Source organism: Euprymna scolopes, chromosome 35, assembly GCF_053919585.1.
Source record: "Euprymna scolopes isolate OS-2025 chromosome 35, ASM5391958v1, whole genome shotgun sequence".
NCBI classification, from domain to species: Eukaryota; Metazoa; Mollusca; class Cephalopoda; order Sepiida; family Sepiolidae; genus Euprymna; species Euprymna scolopes.
The window spans coordinates 85,672,252-85,696,202 of NC_136516.1; the positions used below are offsets into that span (position 1 = coordinate 85,672,252).

At 32.9% G+C, this 23,951-nt stretch overlaps 2 protein-coding genes across 4 annotated transcripts in view; one reads left to right on the top strand and one right to left on the bottom strand.

Annotated features, from left to right (window-relative positions):
• The window catches only part of LOC145259965 (centrosomal protein of 70 kDa-like), an 80,707-nt gene extending 73,943 nt beyond the window's left edge, over positions 1-6,764 (bottom strand). For both annotated transcript variants that reach the window (XM_080117949.1, XM_080117950.1), the window contains exons 1-2: positions 6,682-6,764; positions 2,764-2,827 (exon numbers count right to left, since the gene is read on the bottom strand). In XM_080117949.1, coding sequence (XP_079974075.1) covers positions 2,764-2,790 — 27 coding nt within the window. In that variant the 5' untranslated portion in view covers positions 2,791-2,827; positions 6,682-6,764. The remainder of the gene's footprint in view (positions 1-2,763; positions 2,828-6,681) is intronic.
• Positions 6,765-6,994: 230 nt separating this feature from the next.
• LOC145259966 (fas apoptotic inhibitory molecule 1-like) overlaps positions 6,995-23,951 on the top strand; it is a 52,137-nt gene continuing 35,180 nt past the window's right edge. Inside the window, exon 1 of one of the 2 annotated variants that reach the window (XM_080117951.1) lies at positions 6,995-7,122. In XM_080117951.1, the coding sequence (XP_079974077.1) occupies positions 7,117-7,122 (6 nt within the window). In that variant the 5' untranslated portion in view covers positions 6,995-7,116. Of the gene's footprint in view, positions 7,184-23,951 lie in introns of both variants that reach the window. The other variant, XM_080117954.1, reaches the window with a different exon arrangement.

Genomic DNA, 23,951 nt, shown 5'->3' on the forward strand with positions numbered 1-23,951 from the left:
ATTTTCTTTAATGTAATATGCAAATGAAGGTACTGTGACCACATGTTTGATTTAGATCTATGAAAATCAAACACAAAATGAGTCTCATAGGGGAAATAACTCTCATAGCTTAAATAAATAAAGCTTACTTCTGGTTTTACATGTAAGTGTTGCCAGCTATTAATAATTGAAAACGAATAAAATTAAATATAAATTAAATTAAATTAAATTTAAATAAATGAACTTTAACATTTCTAAATAGAAGAAGTAAAACGATTCTATTATAACAAACAATTAATAAAATCGAGCTAATTATTAAAACAAATTTTCTTTAATGCAATATGCAAATAAGGGTATTCATTGAATGTAGATTTCTTTTGAATACGTAGTATATATATAGAAATCATGTTGAAGTAAAAGTGTCTAAAAGTTTGTTTTCTTTATGAAAATAAATTTGTGATACAGTATATCTTTTGTACATATTAACTAAAGTGTGAACAAACAAACAGACAGGAATACAACTTTATTATAATTGATTTAAACAAACGGTTTATATAACATTTTATTTTCTCTTTCAGATCTTCCCTGAACCCGACACCAAGTTGCAGCTGAGAAAGAAGCATACCAGCCATTCATCAGAGCATCTACCACAAAGGATGAATTCAACCACAGTATCTGACGACAAACGGCCAGCTGAAGAAAAAAGTGTTGCCACAAAGACTTAGGGTTGTGCATGTATTGCGTACCCAGAGAATCAGAGCAGTAGTTTCCAATAACCATAAGTGTCTGGTTACATTTTAAGCATCAATATCACATAAGTAATAATGTGTAAGAGTTATTCCAAAAGTAAAGCCTCCTATTTTTTTATTTTAACTCAAAAATCTGCAGAGCTGTAACGATGGGAGTGTTACCATTAAAACGAGTGACTTTTTCGGTTTCAGAATTCATTTTTCTACACTGCCACTATTATTTTTGCCAGGAATTCAATGATGAACCTGTCCTTTTGACGCATATCCATGACAGAGGTTGCTTTCATAATCTCACACAATCAATATCTGCAACAGAGAGATGAAACTTTCAGGTCACGAATGCATAAGTTCAGTCAACATAACAATGCAATTTGTAATCCTCTCTGATCCATTTGGGCAGATTTAAAAATAGGAGGCATTACTTTTTGTATGGTCCCCATATTTATTAATACAAATAATTCCATTTATAACGATATGAAAACTGCTTTCCAACCTACTACAACTTGTAACTTCCATCTATAATCTCTTCACAGCACACGAATAATCAATCCACGGCACCATGGTTGGAAACCACTGTTCTAAGGTTTCAGCCATTGCTGGTGTATATGTGTGCATTCGGTTTTCCCCTCATGTCTGTTACAGAGTATGATGTTATCAACAAATATACCCATCTCGGACGCAATTTCATTAGTCGATTTCAGCGATTTTAATATTTAATTCTAATCACTATTTTATTCATTTACTAGCAGGTAGGCCCGACGTTGCCCGGGATTGAATGAGGATTAACAAGTGTTCCACCCTCCCATACTTTTATTGTCAATGAAATCAGTGAAATCATTCATTTTTCTATCAAATCGGTTGATTGCCTGCTCTAGTTGGCGGCACATCGCAATATACCAGGAAGGACCATCACATTTCTCCCTGTGCTAATTTAGTCCGCAATACATTGTAGTCTACATTGCACTGTAGAGAACCTACTGTTGATTTTATAAAATTATTTTTCTATATAATGATTTGAATTAAAGTTTAAAATGCAAAAGTCAAGTATCATGGTTCAATTGTGCTCTAAGAAAAATTCATTTTGAACCCACCCCTGACTTATCCAAGAATCTACTATTGGTTTTATATGCTGGACCTTCTAGTGTCGTGATAATACTTCTCGAATGCAATTGTGATGTTAGTCTGTATAAAGATATTAATTTTAGTCAAAATTGGATTTCCTAGAATTGTCCATAAGGATAAAGTACTGGATAAAATTCAATCCTAAGTGACACTCTTCTGGAGGTTGAAGTTTCAACCTTTAGTGCAGACGATACTAAGAATACAATTGCGAATTACTTAAATATGTATTATTCGATTACTCCCATAATATTATTCACCTGGTCATGACTGATGGAACAAGAACATACAACCACCATAGACTGAATAAAGCTTAAAGGTTTTCGTTTGAAATTCTGTGCAGATTCCCCGAGTTTGACAAGATACATCTGAAGAAGGTTGGAGGTTACATCGGCCGAAACGTTGTGAAAATAATACTCGAGATGAGAACAGTGACACAAATGATACAAATTATCAATCCTCATCTCAAAAATTCAGAAACATTTTTTTTTTTTTTTTACACAGTGATCACCACTTATCAAGGCCCGGAAGCCACTCAGGGATAAGGGTTATTGCAAGTACATTACGTTAGTGTGGAGATTTGATGAAGTGTTTAATTAAGGGGGTGGTTCATTAGGAATTTAAACTTAAACTAAACAATCTGTTTTATAATGTGACTTAAAAATTTTTAAGTTTTTTTTTATTTTTTATATTAATTGGTCCCTGCTTTTCGAGGCCAACAGCCACTCAAGGATAAGGGTTAATAAGATGGAATGATTGTCAGTTGAAGGATGAGGAATATTATGGGAGTAATCGAATAATACATATTTAGCTTGGGTTTTAATTTTTTTTTTGTAATGTACGTAATTTACAGAAATTAGGACCCAGGCAATATCGAGTAGTTCTGCGAGTTAAGAAAAATATAATATTATATAACCTCAAAGCTTTGTAAGGAAGACTTCATGGTCGTCTCATATCAGCATGAGGCAGGAATAGATGACCTGAAAAAGAAAAGAAAAAAACAGGTTTCAAAATAAGATAAAACCTTGGATTTATTGCATTTGACTTGATGATAAAGCAAATAGTCATACCATAAAAAACTGCAAACATTAAAACTAATCACTTTTTATAACAGTAATTTACAGACAGCAATGAAGTGCACAGGTATTATAAATAGACACAAACTGAAGAAAACAAGTGAAAGATGCATGCCCCCCCCCCCGTGAATGCACAGTGAACAAGGCATAAAAGAATGACTAAGTTCAGCCCTGGCACCCCCCTCCTCATTAAGCCCCAAAAGTTCCTAGGGGATGTAAAATCCTGGTGAAAATGAACAAACAGTGCAGTTTTAGGCCTTAACATATGTAAATTTGAGTTCTGCATTATGCAAAAAAGAAAAAATGACTAAGTCCATCATTTGCCCCACCCCATTTAGCCCTAAAAGTACCCAAGGCCTTAACATATTTAAATTTGAGTTCAGCACCATGCGCAAAACTGCTAAATAGACATACACAGAAAATTTTGGACAAATATGGTAAAATAGTTCCAAAAATGGAGTGCTTTTATTCGTCCTAAAAGAGACCCTGGGGCACACCCAAGAATTATCGCGAAGTATAGACAAACAAAATTATATAGAAATCAGTTAGTTACTACAACTTTTCAGAAAGTTTTATAAAAATCCAAGGCATCAATTTTTTTTAACAAGCACAAAAGTGTCAATTTTAACCATTTTAACTCAAAAGGCACCCCTAGGGGGCGAGGGGGGGGGGGGGGACCAGAGTTTTCTCAGAAAATTTGTTCTGTTACTTTTTTACTCATATCATGTTTAATGTTGGTGCAAATTTTCAAAAAAATTCCAAGGTTAGTTATTGAGAAAAGTGCAGGCGGACAAACGGACAAGGGTGAATTTACAGGTCCAGCCTCCTTTTGTCGGGGGACCAATTAAGATATATAAGAGTGGAATGAGTTATGTAGAGTCTCCCTTTTTTATTAACACAATATATATATATATATATATATATATATATATATATGACTGTTGAGCTGGATTAAATTCGACGATATGAAATAAAATGGAGGTGGAAGGACCTGAATACTCAACGTTTCGACCGATTTATGCGGGCTTCTTCAATGACCATCCCTCTTGAAGAAGCTCGCATAAATCGGGCGAAACGTTGAGTATTCAAATCCTTCCACCTCCATTTTATTTCATATATATATATATTAGGTTGGTGCAAAAATAATGTCGTATTTTTTACCAGATATATATACGTCAAAAAAACAACATTATTTTTACACCAACCTAATACATACGTGGTGCCTTCAATAAGTTTTTAGAGACACTTAAATATTCGGTATGTTATTGTTATACATCTTAGGAGATGACTAACCAATTTTTATGATTTCAGGTACAAATGAACAGCTACAGCAGGAATTGGAATGCACCCTACAAAAGCCTGATTGTCACAGCAGGTAAACTTCAAAATGCAATCTGAAGCTGAGGACACTTTCGAACAACAATATGCAAAAAACAATTCTGTGTTAAACTTGGAGAAAATGCCCCCAAAACATATGGAATGCTTCAGAATGCTTTTGGGCCATTGTGCATGGATCGAGCATCAGTTTTTGATTGGCATAAGAGATTTGTAGAAGATAATGGAAAAGGTCGCTTGGTCCTCTTAACCAAGAATGAATACACAGGATTACTGAAATTATATGATACGACCAATATACATTTATTTAGAGTAAAGTTACATAAGAAAGAAACAGTTCAATACCATAGGAGATATGAAGACAGTACTTGCATGAGTACAACATGAAAGTCTTTGTAGCAAATACGGGAGTGTTTTTGTCAAATGTCTGCATCGCACTGTGTCCAGGAAAAGAAGAAAGAGAAGGTAAAGCAGAAACGGGTGTAAGGTGCTAACGCCCACTTGTGACTAAAAAATAGTATTGCTGGAATTAAGGGGCGATAATTATGTTTACCTTAATGTTACAGGTTTTGTGTCCATGTGTTTACTGCATGTGGAAATGCAATTCTCACAGTTTCAAAGAAAGCAGGGAATCTGTGAGGGATGATGAGAAGTGTTGGAGGACGAAGGAGGTCGGAACACCAGAGTTGATTGGCCAAATAAAGAATTACATGGATAAGGAAATGGATAAGTGTGTCTATAAAGACAATAAGTGCACAGTTTGATATCAGTGTGGGAACTGTACACACAATTATTCAAGAGGAACTGAAGTTGTGGAAGATTTGCACAAATGCATCAGTCCACAACTTCATCCTTGTCACAGTCTATTTGGCCAAGATGGGCATCAAGACAGTTCCACATCCTCCCTATAGTCCAGACCTTGCTCCCTGTGACTTTTGGTTATTCCTTAAGCTCAAGGCAAACCTTAGAGGCTTTCGTTCTGAGACAACTGAGGAAATGAAAGAGGGTGTGACAAAGGTCATTGACACGCTCAAACAAGAGGACTTCCATGGGGCCTTCCAGAAGTTGTTGGAACAGTACAACAAATGCATTGCAGCCGGAGGAGATTACTTCTAAAATTTAATGTGTGTACTATCAATGAAAGTGCCCATCTGAAAAAAGTCTAGAAATAATTGAAGACACTTATATATATATATTATATATATAAGAATAACAGTATAGTTACATTCCAAATTCAAATATTTATTTTTCATGCGAAACAGCTCTTTCAGCATATTACAATTTCAATACATTTTTACATTGCAGGGGGGGTGGTATTCAATTATAAAATTTGTACAACATTTAAGGTGCTTCTGCAGTTTGAGCAGAAGAACTGTTTAATTTTTCACAAAAATTCTGTTTACATTGGGGGAGGTAGGGCGATGGAGGAGCATCGGCAGGGGGGACGAAAAATAAAAATGTTTTTGTAAATCGCTCGTGAAAACTTAATATTTTTTTTTAGATCAATTAAAAAGCATCAAAAACTACGTAACACAGAAAAATGGGTAAAACTATACAAACACCGTGACAGCGAATTAACCCTAACCCTAAACCTAACCCTAAACCTAACCCTAACCCTAACGCTGTCACGGTGTTTGTATAATAATACCGAAAAATGTACCACATTTTCTTGTTTTTGAAAACTTTCTTATTTCAAATGTCTGCTTAAAAATTCTTCCGTGATGTGACAAGTCACCTTACTACGCACGTCCATGCGCGAACGCATCATGTAAGAATAGCATAAACGATGGCGGTGAGTCTCGGTGAGTTGGCACAAAATAGTGCGAGGGTTCAGAGGTTAATACCATGCAAACGGTAAATTTGCGACGGGTTTGAATATCAGATTCGTTCTCAGCGACTCCGAAAACCTATAAAAACCCAAATTTTATTGGTTGGTGTTCTGTTGTAGTTAAAGTAAACATTTACCGAAAAAAAATATCCAGTTAGGTAGAAAAGCAACTTATTTTACCTTTGATAACATTTATTTATTATATATTTGTTTTTGTTTGTTTGACAACTTTTTCGAATCTATGTGTATAGTTATACAAACCCGATTTTTTCTGTGTTTTTGATTAGGCTGAATTCTGAACAAGAACCCAAATAAACTGTTTGGAAACACTACTGAAACAATTTCTCCCTAAATAATTCTATGTGGCTTAAAATAAATAACCAACATCAAATAATAACAAGACTAAACATGAAAAAAATGTTCGTTTTTGTTTTTTTTCTTTCTTTTCTTTTTCATATTTTTTCGAGAAATGAAAGCCAATAAGCAAAAAAATCAAGCGTTTCAAATTTCGATCAAACATCTTGTCTGTTCTTACAAAATAAAAGTACATAATAAAATAAATAAATGAACGAACAACATAGATAACGCTCCCTACCTACAAGTCGAAAAAAAGACGCGGATGCTGATCAGTTGGATAATTACAATATGGATGCGAAGCGTCCTTCCGTTGTTATGGACAAAAAAAAAATCTTGTTTTTTTTTTTTTTTAATTATAAACAAATATATAACCACTTTTATAAGCATCAATAAATTTAATAAATCTAAAATAATTTTTAGCAATTTCGAATTAATAATATTTAATCGTGCATACTGATAAAATTAACCAATGAGTATCGAGGGTTTTATTTGCTGCAAATTGTCTTAGCGGTTTAGCGTCGGCTGCTGTTGTCATGACAACGATAGAAGTGGCGGGAAGGGTGGGGGGATAAGGAGAGTTTTTGAATGGGACAAGTGTTAATGGTTAACCGTTTTGTTTTTGTTAGGACGTTGTTAACGTGTTGCTGTTATCTGTCAATGGTCTTGCAGATTGATGAAGGTGACATATTGATTGCTTTTTTTTTTATATTCTTGAAGGCTCGGCTCATACGTCAAATTCGGTATCGTTATGTTTATTAACGTTCTTTTATGTAATTATGTTTAATAGTTATGTAGATTTGCCGGAACTTGTAAACAGTTTGACAAAGTTTGTAGTTTTAAGACGAAATTGGCTTTTAATACTCAAGTCGTGCGAACCTTTTTGTAATTTTTGTTTATTTATTCATTTATTTATTATTTTCCGTATTGTCACCCGGACTTAGAGTTAGTGTTAAGGTTGATGCTAACAATTACAAAAAAAAAATAATAAATTTGGTGCTTGTTGTTCGGACTAAAAACGAAACTTGAATTTCAATTAAAAACAAGGCACTTGTACAGTTTAATCAAGACATTAAAAAATGAAAATATCGAGAAAAAAAAGGGGGGGTTATATTGTACGTATTCGTTATGGAATGAAGTTCTCCGAAAAAAAAAAATTCACTTAATTTCATCCAGTGGTTTTTATTTTACAGCGAAAAAACAATTTATGATACCGAGCAAAAGGTTCGATTTTTAGGAAGAAAAGCTAGTTATTAAAGACGGAGAGGGAGTGTCGGCGGTTTAACTGGAGTTATCTCCCCATGGCTTGTTCAACAAATTTCATAATGGCTGACTTCAACGCGCTCTCATAAAAACGTGTTTTTCTGCTGTAAAATAAAAACTACTTAATCAAATTAAATGAATGTTTTTTCGGAAATCTCCAGTCCAAACCTTTTTTCGATATTTTCATTTTTTTTTTTTAATGTCTTGATTAAACTGTACAAATACCAAAAAGAATATTATCTACTTGAATCTCACGTCGAAATTAGTAAAATATTCAAACGAATGTCTCTGCTCTATCGTTATCTTGGTTATCTCCAAGATCAGTGCTCGGAAAAATGAAGCTACCAAAAGTAGATACGATTGATTATGGAACGGAACGGAAGCATGAAACGAAAAACGTAACCATATTAAAAAAAAAAAAAAAAAAAAAAAAACTTTAGTTTTAACACTTCTTATGTTACCAAACAATAAAACAAAAAGAAAATGTTCAGTTTTTACATTTCTCTAAATAAAGTCTTTTTGAAATAATATATTAAATATTTTTACACTAATTGTGTTATCACCTTAATTATTATTATTATTATTATTATTATTATTATTATTATTTAAGTTTTAAACTACACTTTTTGTGCTATCACGAAAAAAATGAATTTTTTTTTACACTTCTTTAAATACATAAAATAATTTACGAGTAGGGAACGAGCTCCTTCACGTCCGCCTTTTTTTTTTTTTTTTTTTTTTAAAGACACTTCTTGTGTTATCACAATAAAATATTTTAGACACTAGGGGGGGGGGACTTTGCCCGATCGTAAAATACGCTTAAATATGATATTTTAATTTGCATATGAATAGGCATATGAATAGGCATTATTTTTGCGAAAAACACTACTTTTAAATCTTTGAAAAATAAATTATTAATTTTATTCTAGTGAGCCCAATATTGCTAATATACCATTAAATAGGAAATGCTTTGAAGAATCGATGGCAAAAAAACAAAAAAAAAATTGATCAATAATTGCGCATTTTGCTAAAAATACGATAATTTCTTTCTGCAATTTGTCGTTACGTGATATTACCTCACCTACGGTAGACCATAAGGCCTACAAACAGTTGTTTGTATTTACAAGCAGTTATCTCTCTCTTTTCTCTTTTTGCTGTGATTTGTGCTTGACTTAGTTTAAAGTGTGGGGGACTTGCATCTATCACACTATCTCGACCAGAAACACTTGGACCTGAGAGCAAGAAAGGTATCAAGACGACCAATCATCATACTAGATGCAGGTGTTATTTCCAACACATACGGCGCCTAGCATTCCCAAAATGGTCCTCCACCTGGTACTGGTCAGCCTCATCGTTGCTTAACTCCAAGGGTTATGTAGGCAACAAATATATATGAAATAAAAATTACAATTAAATTTACCAAAATGATCCAAGATGGTAAAACTAAAGTATATTATAAATATTAAAGAATTAATATTTATAAAGTAATCTCAACCAGACGTAAAAGCTCGATAAAACCAAATAGGAGATAGAGCTTATAATAAGAGCAAACAATTAATAAAACTTGCTAAAAACACTTTGAAAAAGAGTTAAAAACATATTTAATCTGAAAAGGAAACACTTGATAAGTGGATAGTCCTTAATCCGCGGAGTTTCGAAGAAATACTTTCCTTCTCACTAGAGGGTAGAAATTAGCAATACATATATATATATATATATATATATATATATATATATATATCGCTTATGAAAAAAATTAAACCCTTATAAAGTTGATTCTTCATTTAATCGTCAAAACAAACATTAAAAATACATGAAAATTTACAGGACTAGATGAACTTCATTTAGTCCTGTAAAGGCTACCGTAGTTTCTTTCAAACTATCATTAAATTTTGGATTTTTTTAATTTCACCACGCGAAATTTATAGAGTGAGATAAAAGATAAAATTATTTGAAATTCGGGGATTTATAATATTTTTGCATATTCTGATAGCAAATCATCCGAAATCTTATTTAGAAAGAAAAATAATAAAAAATTGATTCAAAACTCTTTAAAAAAAAAAAATAATAAAAAATTGATTCAAAACTCTTTTAAAAAAAAAATAATAATAAAAAATTGATTCAAAACTCTTTAAAAAAAAAAAAATAATAATAAATTGATTCAAAACTCTTTTAAAAAAAAAATAATAATAAAAAATTGATTCAAAACTCTTTAAAAAAAAAATAATAATAATAAATTGATTCAAAACTCTTTAAAAAAAAAATGAATAATAAAAAATTGATTCAAAACTCTTTAAAAAAAAATAATAATAATAAATTGGTTCAAAACTCTTTAAAAAAAAAAGAAGAAAAAATTGATTCAAAACTCTTTAAAAAAAATAATAATAAAAAATTGATTCAAAACTCTTTAAAAAAAATAATAATAAAAAATTGATTCAAAACTCTTTAAAAAAAAATAATAATAAAAAATTGATTCAAAACTCTTTAAAAAAAAGATAATAATAAAAAATTGATTCAAAACTCTTTAAAAAAAATAATAATAAAAAATTGATTCAAAACTCTTTAAAAAAAATAATAATAAAAAATTGATTCAAAACTCTTTAAAAAAAATAATAATAAAAAATTGATTCAAAACTCTTTAAAAAAAATAATAATAAAAAATTGGTTCAAAACTCTTTAAAAAAAAAATAATAATAAATTGATTCAAAACTCTTTAAAAAAAAATAATAATAATAAATTGATTCAAAACTCTTTAAAAAAAAATAGTAAAAAAAAGTGATTCAAAACTCTTTAAAAAAAAATAATAATAAAAAATTGATTCAAAACTCTTTAAAAAAAAAAATAATAAAAAAAAATTGATTCAAAACTTTAAAAAAAAAAAAAAAAATAGTTAAACGTGTTATCCACGAAGGTGGAGGTTATTTTTTGGAAATTTTTAAATTCTATTAAAAATAGTTGGAAAAGTTTTATATTATTCTGTTTTTCATTTGATAAAATTCAGACTTTTATCTTTATGGAAAAAAAAAGTTGCTCAGGAATAATGGGTTTTGATAGATTTCTCTTCGTTTAAAAAAATAAAACAAAAAAAAACACCTTTGTTTTTCTTCCATTGTTTTGGTCGTACCTAGATTAAAAATAAACTAAGATTAATGTACAAAATGTATAACGATTTTTTTTCAATTTTGACCCATTCAAAAATTATTTTAACCGGCTAAAGACCCATAAAAGAACGGCCCATAAAAAATCCAATCATTTGAGGGCCCTAGCGCTGCTCTGTAGCTTTTAATTTCGGAGGAGATAGTTTGAAAATATGGAGACAGACAGACAGCCATAGTGCTTTATATATTAGATTTATATAAAAAAATTCTTAAAATGAATAACTGGAAGCGATTCAGCAAAGCATCTCACAAGTGTAGTTTAAAACTGAAGAAACAACAATAGCAACACAGTAAGTGTAAAAATATTTAACACATTATTTCAAGAAGACTTTATTTAGAGAAATATAAAAATTGAACATTTTCTTTTTGTTTTATTATTTGATAATACAAGAAGTGTTTTTGTCTTTGTTTTTCTGTTGTTTTTTTTTGTGTTGTTTTGTTTTTTGTTTTGTTTTTTTTTTTTTGTTTTTTTTTCGTGATAACCAGGAGGTGTTAAAACTAAAGTAAATTTGGAAATAAATACACGGTTGCGTTTTTTGTGCCAGGCTTCTGTTTCGTCCCGTAATCAACCATATACACTTCCGGTAACTTAATTCTTCCGAGCACTGATCTTGGAGATCACTGTTATTTTTATGACAAGTGCTCGTCTGAGCTCCAATCTATAGCCCCCTTTCCTTGCAAAACTTTCACAAGAATACTCGACCAGCTACAACCACTATCAATAATTTTCTCCATTGTCTATCTTTGCCTAAATCTAAATGCAAACTCCATGAACAATGCTTCCTTCCTAGAACTGCTCTGTTCCACTGATCTGCTTTTCAGCTGATTACAACATGGTTGTCTTCAAGTCCAATGTAAACAAGTTCTTCATTGAGTTGTCCCTTAAAATAATAAAATTATACCCAATTTCTTCCACTGTTGTCCCAATGACTACCATACACACATTAACCACTATCCTCGAGTGGCCTTCGGTCCTTGCTAATTGTACGCCTCTAGTAAAAAAAAAAAAACAAAGATAACGATGAAATTTAATCAAGTAAATTGCCAATTTTACTTCACATAATAAATAGATTAGTTCTTATGATAGCAAGGGAGATAACTGCAGGCTGTGATGTTACATTTCAAAAAATAATAATGGCAGATTAATGGATCTTAAAATCGTGAAAGTAGATGTTTTATGTAATAATGCAGTAATGTTTTACTAATTGCAACATGACTATTAAATAGAGAGCATTGCTTTTTAATGGAAATTCAATTTTGCGGTTTTGATTTTCATTCTTATTCCGAAAATGCACCTAACAGTATTAGGTACACACATGTCATGTCGAAATTAGTATAAATCTAAGAAATTACGAAAAACCATCCAGTACTAGAAGATGTACTAAATTTATTTTTCACACAAACTCATCGACACTATTGGTTGGACATTTTTTAATTTTTTTCTGTGGTGTATTTCAAAGAAAGTAAGGGAGATAAATCAGTTTGTCATACAGAATTGCTTGCACAACTTTTCCACCTTAAAAAAAAACAGAAAAAGAAAAACTCGATAATTCGATAAATCCTATTTTTACTTGTAGTTATTCTTCTGCCAGACCGGCCCTGTCGGTGGGGCATTAGAATACACCGACTGTCCCCCTGCAGAGGGTAAAAGTCCCTCAATGGGGGTCCTGGATATGACCTTAAACTATATCCAATGGTAAGGCCCCAGCTTGTGGGCTTTAGGGAGTGTGGAGCCACCCTTTAATTGCCATTGCTCCCAGGTCCACTCTGACTCAGAGTGGTAGTACCTGTTAGGGTCCCAACTATGGGTTAAATAGAAACAGACCTGAAAACAACAAATATATTCTATTAAAAATTTTTCTTCAAAATCTTTGGATTCGGCAAACCCGAAAAGGGTTGCTATGCTGTAAAACAAAAGCAACCAACCAACCAATCTTCTGCCGGACCATTTTTCAAAATATTTAGAATTTATAAGAATTTCGACATGACAAGTATGTATACAATAGTGTTTTGTTTGTCTGTTTTTTTACCTGTAAGGCATTTGTTCAAAATTATTGCTCAAGTGCTCAAGTACCTTAATGTTAAAAAATGGTATTTTGCTTTAAATAACTTTTAACATATTTTATGCTACAGTTTAACCAGAAGGAAGGGCCTGTATGAGAGTGCCTCCCTAAAAAAGTGTTTTTATTTATTTTATTTTTTCACCTATTTTTTAAAACTTTTTTCTGACGATTATGATAGATTACAGACTTAACTATCATATAAACACAAAAAAATTTGAAAAAAAAATAAATTTAATGAGTTTTAAGAAGGGGGTTCACTTTCTCGTTATAATGTTCTACTTAAATCCTCCCTGATTTACTGTACCCCTCTTTACCGACATACCACATGACCGGTGAGATTTTCTGTGTGTACGTAGTTCTTGTGTCTATGTGACTTCAGTAATTAATGAAAAAAAATAAATAAATAAAAGATGGCCCACTGGTCCTATATTAAAATATGCTTAAATTTATATTTTGGGATCGGTAGGGAACATTTTTATTTATTTTTCATATTTATTATTATTTTTTATTTTTTTTAACGGTTTGTTGTAAGGGAATTCAAAGAAATCTCATCGTGACTAATCACGTGACACGTCGGTAGAAAGAGGTACAGTAAGTCAGGGAGCGATTAAGTAAAACACTATAACAAGAAAGTGAACCCACTTCTTAAAAGTCATTAAATTTATTTTTTATCAAAATTTTTTCTACTGAATATAATAGGTAAGTTTGTAGTCTATGTATGATAATCGTTGGCAAAAAGTTTAAAAAAAAAAAAGATTTAAAAAAAAGCGCATTCTTGGAGGGGGGGGGCTCTCGTCAGGTCTACCACCAGAAGTATTAATTATACAATAGATTATTTAAGCCTGTTAAATTTTTTAGGAACCGTTAAAAGTCAATATCATTTTTATTTATTTATTTATTTATTTATTTATTATGTATATTTATTTGGAAAAGCAACACTAATGGTGCAGGTATGCAGTTTAGGTTGGAAATAGTCCCTAACTCTTGCATGAAGAAAAGGGACCGGTTGCAAATACACAGTCGTGACGTCATCTAAATAAACGTGTATATTTAGTTTCATTTTCTTTTCTTTTTTAACCTTATGGTAACTAGCACTATATTATTTTATTGTACTCACTAATTTTAGGTTTTGGTTTCGATTTCAGTTGAAGTATTTTTTTTTTTTTTTACCTCGTTATACTGAACTGTTTAAAAAGAAATATATACATATACATACATATATATATATGTATATATATATATGTATATATATATATATATATATATATATATATATATATATATATATAAAAGAGCAAACAGTTAATAAAACATGTTAAAAAACACTTTGAAAAAGAGTTAAAAACATATTTAATCTGAAAAGGAAACACTTGATAAATGGATAGTCCTTAATCCGCGGAGTTTCAAAGAAATACTTTCCTTCTCATCAGTGGGTAGGAATTAGCAAAATGCGGGATCGGATTTTGCATACAAAAGTATTTGATGAAACTGCCAGTAAGTCAAAGATCTTACATGATAACAAAAAGTGAAGCAGAGGGAATATGGTGAAGAAAAAGGTGATTACACATGAAGGAATTGTCTGGTGAACGGTAAATAATCCAATGACGGTAAAATCCAAAAATATAACTCCAAGAAAGTTAATTGAAATTCCATTTGCACAAGTAAAATCCAAGGAAATCACGTAATTGGAAGATGGTCCAAAATAATCCAAAAGGCCATATATATATATATATATATATATATAGGGTGGCCGAAAAGTCCCAATATATTGAATATATATGTTTTCTGTGTGTTTCATTAAAAAATACTGTGTTTTATTAAAAATACATGTATAGTGTCCTGGGACTTTTCGGCCACCCTGTGTATATATATATATATATATATACACAAAAGTGAACGTGTCTGTTTATCTGTGTGTGTGTGTGTGTGTGTGTGTGTGTGTGTACATTTCCCTACAGACTCGAAATTTGATATACAGGGTACTGAGATTTGGGAAAATCTTTGTAACCCATTTTCGGCCAGAAATTTGACTGTTAAGGGGTCAAAGTTCAACGATTTGATCTTTGAGAGCTCTACCAAACTCCTCCGCCAATTTTTGGTATAAACAACTGGACATTTTCGGTATAAAAACTGGACTTAATAACTTGATTTGATCCCAAAACAATAAATGTTAAGGGGTCATAATAGGGGTCAAAGTTAAAAAAATTTGACCTCTGCGGTCTCTACAAAATTACTCAGACAATTTCTGGTCTAAACATTTGAAATTTTACATAAAGGGTATTAAGAGATAGGGCAAGCTTTTTAATCGGTTTGGGTCGAAAAATTTTAGTTACCAATATATAAATGTATGTATGTATGTTTACATGTCTGCCTAAAACTTTCGACAGAGGCGACGGATTTTCACAAGATCAATATCGTTTTGAAGTTCGACCTTTCAGAGGACAAATATCGAAAAATCAGCTAAAAACATTAATATCTTCACCTGCAACTGGGCACTTTTCTACAGGGGGGGGGAGGTCGCTTTTTTCGCCGATATTTTTGAAAGTCATTCTCTCCTTTCGAATGTCTAGTCTTAATTTAAACCTACATCATTTCCGGTTTGGCGGTGGTCGTAACAGCAAAGACGTCAATTTTTTCCCCCTGTTCTTTTCCTCCTTCGTGGTACGGGTTCGAACCTACCTTCCTACCACCACTTTTTTTTTTTTTTTTGCTCAACAAACACATCCAAACACCCGGGCTAGTATATATATATATATATATATATATATATATATATATATATATATATATACCCAAAACCTCTAGCCTTGATGGAGGGGATACTAAAACTTGTTATGGTTTCAAATGATCTGAAATAACAGCAAGGAGAGACTTGATTCCAAATATTTCTCATATGTTATATCTTCCCTCTTTTGGAAATAGGGTACGATTATGAATATCTCCAGTATCAAATAAGCCTTATACACTGTGAAATTTGCTTCATGTATGAAAACCAAAGAGGGGAGATATAACATATAAGAAATATTTGGAATCAAGTCTCCCATTTACTGTTATTTCAGAACATTTTAAACCATAGCAGCAAGTTTTAGTTTCTTCTCTATCAAGGCCAGAGGTTTTGGGGAAATATCAGATATTTTGTAATTCATATGCAAAATACGAAAAAAAAATATGGCTATGATTGCAACAATTTATAGCTGTAAAAAAGTGCCAAAAATGGACTCTGGATGATGGATGTATGTATGTTACATAGCCCCCTCAGCAATTTAGGTCATTAGCTTTCCAGCGAGCCCTTATTTAAAATTACTTTTTTGTCTTCCATATCAGGCATAAAAACATATTCATTCTTTTATTCACAATTTGGTCTATCTTAAACCTCTCACCTAATCCTTATCAAACATCCCACCTAACCCTTAGCCCTTAAGTAAGGTAAGTTGGTACTGCCCGGCGCATGCAACAGTGTTATACCGTTTGTTATTGCCATATTAAATGTTTATCAAACTCTTAAATGGTTACAGACTCTGTCGATTATATAGACTCTTGCTATTATATACACTCTTCTTCTTCTTCTTCTTCTTCTTCTTCTTCTTCTTCTTCACCAAAGAACATTTGTTTAACTCTCCATCAATGGAACATTGTCTCCTCTCGTCGGTTGAAGCCCCCCCCCCACTCATGTACAAGTATTTGTTATCCGTTCAGAATAACACGTCGATATGTTATATACTATTATAGAGTTAATGTACTATAAAATATCCGTCTGACTTGGGTGCATTAGCTTGAATCGAAACCAAAACTTATGAAAAAAATGTATATATATATATATATATATATATATATATATTTAAATATATGTACTAGCCTGGGTACCCGGCGTTTACCGGGGTTTTTGGAGGTGTGTGTTGAAAAAAAAAAAAAGGTAGTAGTACGCAGACTCGAACCCGTACCATGAAGGGGAAAAAGAACGTGAAAAAACTGGAAGTAGTGAAGGTTTAAATTAAGGCTAGTCCATCGAAAAGAGCGGATGACTTTCGAAAATATCGGCGAAAAAAAGCGACCTCCCCCCTTGTAGAAAAGTGCCCAGTTGAGAGTGAAGGAATTAATGTTTTTAGCTAATTTTTTGATATCTGTTGTCCGAAGGTCCAAGCTTCAAAACTATACCGATCTCGTGAAAATCTGTCGCCTCTGTCAAAAGTTTTAGGCAGACACAAAAACATACATACATACATTTAAACAGACAGGTGAGATTTATATTATAGATAACTTTAGTTCCTTCGGCTATAATCGAAACCAAAACCAAAACATATGAAGAATTTTTGATAAAATTATTTATAAAAAAAATAGATGACTTAAGTGCCATCGGATATAATCGAAACCGAAACCAAAACTTATGAAGATTTCTGGGTAAAATTATTTATGACAAGAAATGGAGGTCCATAATTAAATAACAATAATGGATGTAAGCGTGACACACAAAATAAATAACACACACGCTGTCGTATTAATATATAGATAATTCTGATTTATAAACTCACTATGTCTGTCTGTCTGTCTTTCTCCATATCTTCAAACTCTATCTCCTCTGAAACTAAAAGTTGCAAGGCGGCACTAGGGGCCTCAAATGATTGGATTTTTTATGGGCTGTTCTTTTATGGGTTAAAATAATTTTTAAGAGGTCAAAAATGGGTAAAAATTGAAAAAAAAAAACTGTTATACATTTTGTACATACATCTTCGTTTATTTTTAATCATTTAATATGCATGTCACATTGCTACAGTGGTAACGTCACCAGCTTTGAATGCTACAGTTTTGCTTTCGGTTTCAATTCTAGCTGATGGCACCCAAATACTTTTTTTTTTTACTTTTGAAATCACGACTATAATAATATAATCTGGACAAATTAAAATATATTTAAGCGTATTTTACGCCCCCCCCCTCCCCGCCGCTAGTATTAATGTAATGTGTTCCGCAGGCTGGACGCGTTTACAAAAAAGCTTTGTCCATGGAAATTCTGGCTGACGTTAGGCGCATGGTGATTTTGGTGAGGATAACTTTTATCTCACTTTGACTTTAAGTTGCACTTTTCCCTTGAGTGACCTTTGACCCGGACTGCTATTTTTTAATTTCACAAAGAACAAACGACACTATATACTAAGCTCAACTATGCAAAACCTGTGGCAAATCAATCAGAACGGAGCTTTCAGTTTTAAGGTTGGTTGGAGATACTATTTTACAGGTGGATCCGCTTGATTTATTGGAGATTGTAATTCTAGAATTGCTTGAGTTGTCACAATTATCTGTGATATGGTGTCAAGTTTCGTTTTGTTTTTTTCTGTAACTGCACTGATTGACCGCATAGCTGCGAAGTGACATTCTCTAACAACAAACGTAGAACAAACACCCCAAACACGGCATACTGCCACCTCAACGTAAAGGGGCTATTATTTAGGATCATGTCTAACAGTGAGTTGTGGGGAGTGGAGTAACGAGATGTCTGTTTGCATTACATTTAAACTTCTGCATATCAGTACAATCAGGAAAACAGAGGGAATCCCAAAGCATAGCAGTTCGAGGAAAGAAACTTTTAAAGTAGAAGGCTTTCCAACATCTAGGGACCTACATTGTGAAGGGGCGGGATTTCGCTGCTTGTTGGGTTGGTTGGAAGTATATATGTCAAGGAGACACAAGTGCTATGTATTCGCTATCCTTCAAAGTTCAAGTTGGTTAAAGGTCAGGCGACCGTTGGCTATTTATGTGGATCTCATTTGCGGTGCCATGGTATTCAGGGTAGAAGTAGCACCCTGATCTTGTCTTATTTACCATGCTGAAAAAAGTTGTCCAATTGACTACTGTACACTCTTAACCTTTATCCTCGAGTGGTCTCTGGGCCTTGATAAGTGGCTATGCCTATGTAAAAAAAAAAAAGCGTCATAGCTTCCACGCTCTTTGATTTTAAAAGGTATTTCACCTGAATCTGTCAAGTCAATAGCTAAGTTTGACATTGTTTTTTAGTGGCGTTTATGTAATCACATGAGTGATAAAAGAAGACAATAATGAAGAGGAAAAGGAAGAATAAGACAAAGAAGAGGAAGAGGAATAAGAAAAAGATGAAAAGGGAGAAGAAAAATAAGAAAACAATGAAGAGGAAGAAGAAGACAAAGCAGAGGAATAAAAAGAAGAGGAAAAAGAAAATAATAATGAAGAAGAAAAAGAGGAAGAAGGAGAAGAAGGCACTAATGAAGAAGAAAAAGAAGAGGAAGAAGGCACTAATGAAAACGAAGAAGAAGAATAAAAACAACAAAGAGTGTGAGAGAAGGAAAAAGAGAGATAAAAGCAGTGAAAGAGAGAGAGTGGGGCAGAAGAAGAAATAAAACAGTCATAACAATGAAGAGAAAGAAAGGAAAGAAGAGGAAGAAAGAAATAAGAAGAGAGAGAGATAGAAGAAAAAAGCGAAAAAGATAGAAGTAGAAAGAGAAAGATAGTGAGAAAGAGACAGAAGAAGGACTTTACTTTCAGATTAATAATTAATAAGCTTTATTTGTTTATAATATAGCAGAAACTGATCCACTCATAATGGATAGAAAAATAAATAATCGTCAGATCAATAATTAATCACGTTAATCTAAGGATCAATTATTCTCCAAATATGATTTCGAAAAAAAAAAAAATTATCCCCCCCCCCCCAAAAAAAATCTAACATATAAACGGTTATATGTATGTCTGTCTGTCTGTCTGTCTGTCTCCATATTTTCAAACTCTGTCTTCTCTAAAACTAAAAGTCGCAATGCAGCACTAGGGGCCTCAAATGATTGGATTTTTTATGGACTACTTTTTTATCGGTCTTTAGCTGGTTAAAATAGTTTTTAAGGGGTCAAAAATGGGTCAAAATTGAAAAAAATCGTTAAGCATTTTGTACATTCATCTTAGTTTATTTTTAATTTTTAATCGGTTTATATGTGTGTCACATTGGTACAGTGGTAACATCACCAGCTTTGAATGTTACAGTTTTGGGTTTCGATTCTAGCTGATGGTACCTAAAAACTTTTTTTTTTTACTTTTGAAATCACGACTCTATAATAATATATACGAAATCTGGACAAATTAAAATATTATATTTAAGTGTATTTTACGGCCGGGCAAATCCACGCACCTCCTGCTAGTCTATATCTATTCTTGAATTGAAAGCAATGTTTAATTTCAGAAGAGTTTCTGATGGGTAGCTATTCTGTAAAAGTCCTTGAGATGAAGAGTTTTTGGTGGCTAGCTGTTCCTTTCATGTCCTGGAGATGGAGAATTTTTAGTGAGTAGCTGTTAGTATAAGTCTCAAACTTAAAGAAGCAAAAGTCTCAAACTTAAAGAACAAAAGATCTTTCTCGTGTTGACGTGAAAAAATTATGTGCCAGAATGCTAAAGGATTTAATATTTTAATAGAGCCCGTTCTGGTTTCTGATTGGTTGCTAGCAGAATGTGGCTCCATTTGATTGGTCAGTTCCTATCACTAGTGTCTATAAGTAGAATTTTCCAACTTTCAGTGATCCTACCGTCTTTATCAAATCAAAAATATTGCAACATCTATATTACTATATTCATCATCATAGAGTTTGCTTATTTTTTTTTTTTCGGTGCTCACTTGGTCTGTCATGCTTCATTTTAGTCTGTTATCACTAAGTTTGAACTAACAGTAATGCTCTACCTGTATAAGAGCCAAGTACGTCCTAGGATGGAGTACTATTGCCACATCTAGGCAGAAGCTGCTAGAAGCACCTTATCCTGCCTTGACAGAGTTCAAAATAGACTTTATAGCCTAGTAAGGGATGCCCTTTTCTCTTCCCTGCAGCCTCTTTCCCACAGAAGAAAAATTGTAAGCTTGTCTCTGCTCTATCATTATTTTCATGGCAAGTTCTCGTTTGAGCTCCAATTTATGGTCCCTGAAAAGCACTGGTCACGCTGAAAATCCAGGAAAAAATCATGTACAAACCGACCATAAACAATTTGTGGCCATTATAAAGGCATCCATTCTGTGTCAAGAAAGTATTTGAGGAAATCAAAGAAGAGATCACAAAAAATAGAACACCCCAATATTTTGACCCAAAGGAACCTATTGTGTTACAGGTGGGTGCATCAACTGCAGGTATAGGTGCAGTTCTGCTACATAAGGGAGATGGCAGTTGCATTTTCAAACAAAATACTATCGGGCTCAAAAACTCAATACTCAAATATTGAGAAGGAAATAATGTTAGCCATTGTTTTTGGTTTGGCAAGATTTCACCATTCTGTGTGTGGGGGTTACAAAATAATCATCCACACAATGTTTGTTTCTTCTACAATAAGAGGCTCCCAAATGCTACTAATATCTAGGCTTGGTCTGCTTAGTAATGTTTCTTTTTTTTTTTTTTTTTTTTTTAGCGTATGTGCTGCCTTCTTGAATCGCCTGACCCTCCATCTTGCAAACCTGTCAATTATTTAGACCTCCAATTTTTTTCACAAATACGAAACCGTAACCATAAAATAGAGACTAACTCAAAGAATATGAAAATATCTACGAAGCCAATAACTTTTTTCCTTTCTTTTCTGAGCAACAACCGACATGCCTGATAATGGCGAAAGGACAACCCAACAGAAATGTTGCACAAATAACACTCAAGATGAGAACAATAGTACTTGATTAACTGATTTTTGGAAGATAACATTTTTATTTTGTGATAACTACAGGCATCATAAAGATATGCCTGCATTTTCTGTATTTTTTATTTTTTTAAATAATTCTAACTAAGAACCTAAAATTCTTTGTATTATTATTCATCAGACTAAGGTTCTCATTTTGAGTGTGATTTTCACGTTTCGGTCAATGTAACCTCTGACCTTCTTCAGGTGTATCTTGTTGAACTCAGGAATGTTTCTGTCAAACTCAGGAATTTGGACATAATTTCGAGCGGAACCCTTTATTTACTTCACGAGGGTAGCGTATCAATACAAGTAATATAAACAATCATTTAAAAAATTCAGAACTTTAACCATCCACACAGATCATGAGTTATTAGAATTGATAGCGCTAAACAACCTATCAAAACCTAACCCTAACCCTAACCTCTTAACATTTTGGAGCCTGTTTATTTGGTCGAAATCAGCTGCCATGACTAAGCCACAAATGATATCTAAGGTGTCATGAATAAACGTCATGGTCACATTCTGGATGTGAATGCAGTTACTGGTGATAAAGTTGGAGTTATCAAACTTGGTAACCTTCTTCTATGTATTTAGTTATGATCCTTGTCTCAAGTGGTTACTCAGTATGGCGTCCAGCCAACAGTAACATGTGTATATCCTACATCATGGGATGTACTAAGTGAACTAACAGCTGGCATGCCAATGTTCCGAGCTCGCTAGCCTGTCAATGAATCCTTTGGCCTCACTGCTGACTTGCATTCTAACACTGGTGGCCAAGCTTTCCCACAATGCATATTTGATCACTGGCAAGAATGCCCCGGTGACACATACGATGCTGCTTCCAAGACACGTGTGGTTGTTACAGAGACCAGAAAGCGTAAAGGCTTGATCAGTAAACCCTTTGACAAGTTATAAGCTTAAAATGGGAATGATAAAGAAGCGTTGTTAATTTTAAGTTTGTAAGAGTAGATAGTTATTTTATAGTTAAGGAAGGAAACAAAGCAGATTAAATGGATGTGTATGCATGTCAAGATGGAAATAAATAAAATATAGGGGAGGGGTCACCAGTTTACAAGTGCATAACATAAACATAAATGAAAAATTGAGAAAATAAAAATAAATAGAAACATCGAGAAAAACGAAATTTTTATAAGAAAACATTTTCATAGCTAAAATTTGTAAGAATATAAAAGTTATTTTCAATCAGTAAGTGTTCATTTAATCAAATTAATGTTAGGTCAAGAAAGTTGAGTAAGTAGTGATGTTATATACTGGTGGTATTAAGATGATGTATATTCTGTATTGTTGTTCGTCTTAGGAAGAGTCTTAGTGTTTCATTTAGAGACAGGGTACATTCTACTACATGAGCACCAAATTGAGTGTTTGTTACGTTGTCGTATCATAAAGGATTGAGCGTTTGATTATCTTATCAGAGTTAATGTCGTTGTGTGTTTGACATGCATTTTCAACATACCTCTGCTTCTTCGATTTTGGTCTATCTGGAATCTCTCGTCTGGGAAGGAGACTGGTACCTGTTTTTGGAGACAAAGATTCATTTCACTCCAAGACAAGAAATTGGTTCTATAGTTTTTTATTCACCTTCCAGATCGATCGCAGAAGAATGGAAAGTGAATTTGGCCTGTGTGTTTTCTTCTTCTAGGTCTTATTTCTACCATGTCATCGTTCGTCCCCCCCCCCCAGCAAAGGAGAGGAGACAACGGTGAAGCCGTCCGCTCTCTTCCAAGTCCCAACCAAATCTCCCCGATTCAGCTAACCTGATCACATGACTCACACGCAATCCGATTAGCTGATCTTGACTTCCGGTCAACGTGTCTAACTATATGATTTAAACACCTCCCCCTCTTTCTCTCTTGATCCATTCTCTAACTAACAGTGACAAGGTTTAGAGATGCGTATATCAATATTTTCATAGTGTGAATAATATGCATATGTAAATATGTAGTGGAGCATTGTGTATGTGCGTTGGTTTACCTTGTTCTTGTTAGTGAGTGTGTACCTGTGAGTAGAAATTCGCTTTTGTTCATCTGACTCGATAGTGTGTAAGAACGTGTGCACAAAATAAACAATGCTTGAATGTGAGTCATTGAAAGGTTACTGCACGCTCTCAATCTCACTACATTTCCAACGCTATCGATAATAGGAGGAGTGTACCAAAAGCAATGCCTCCTATTTTTTATTCTGCCCGAATGGATCAAAGAAGATTGCAAATTGCATCATTATAATAACTGAACTTAAGTATTCATAACTTCAAAGTTTAATCTCTCTGTTGCAGATATTGATGGTGTGAGACTCTAAGAAAGGACTCTCTGTCAAAGGCGAGCATCATTGAATTCCTCCATGCAGAA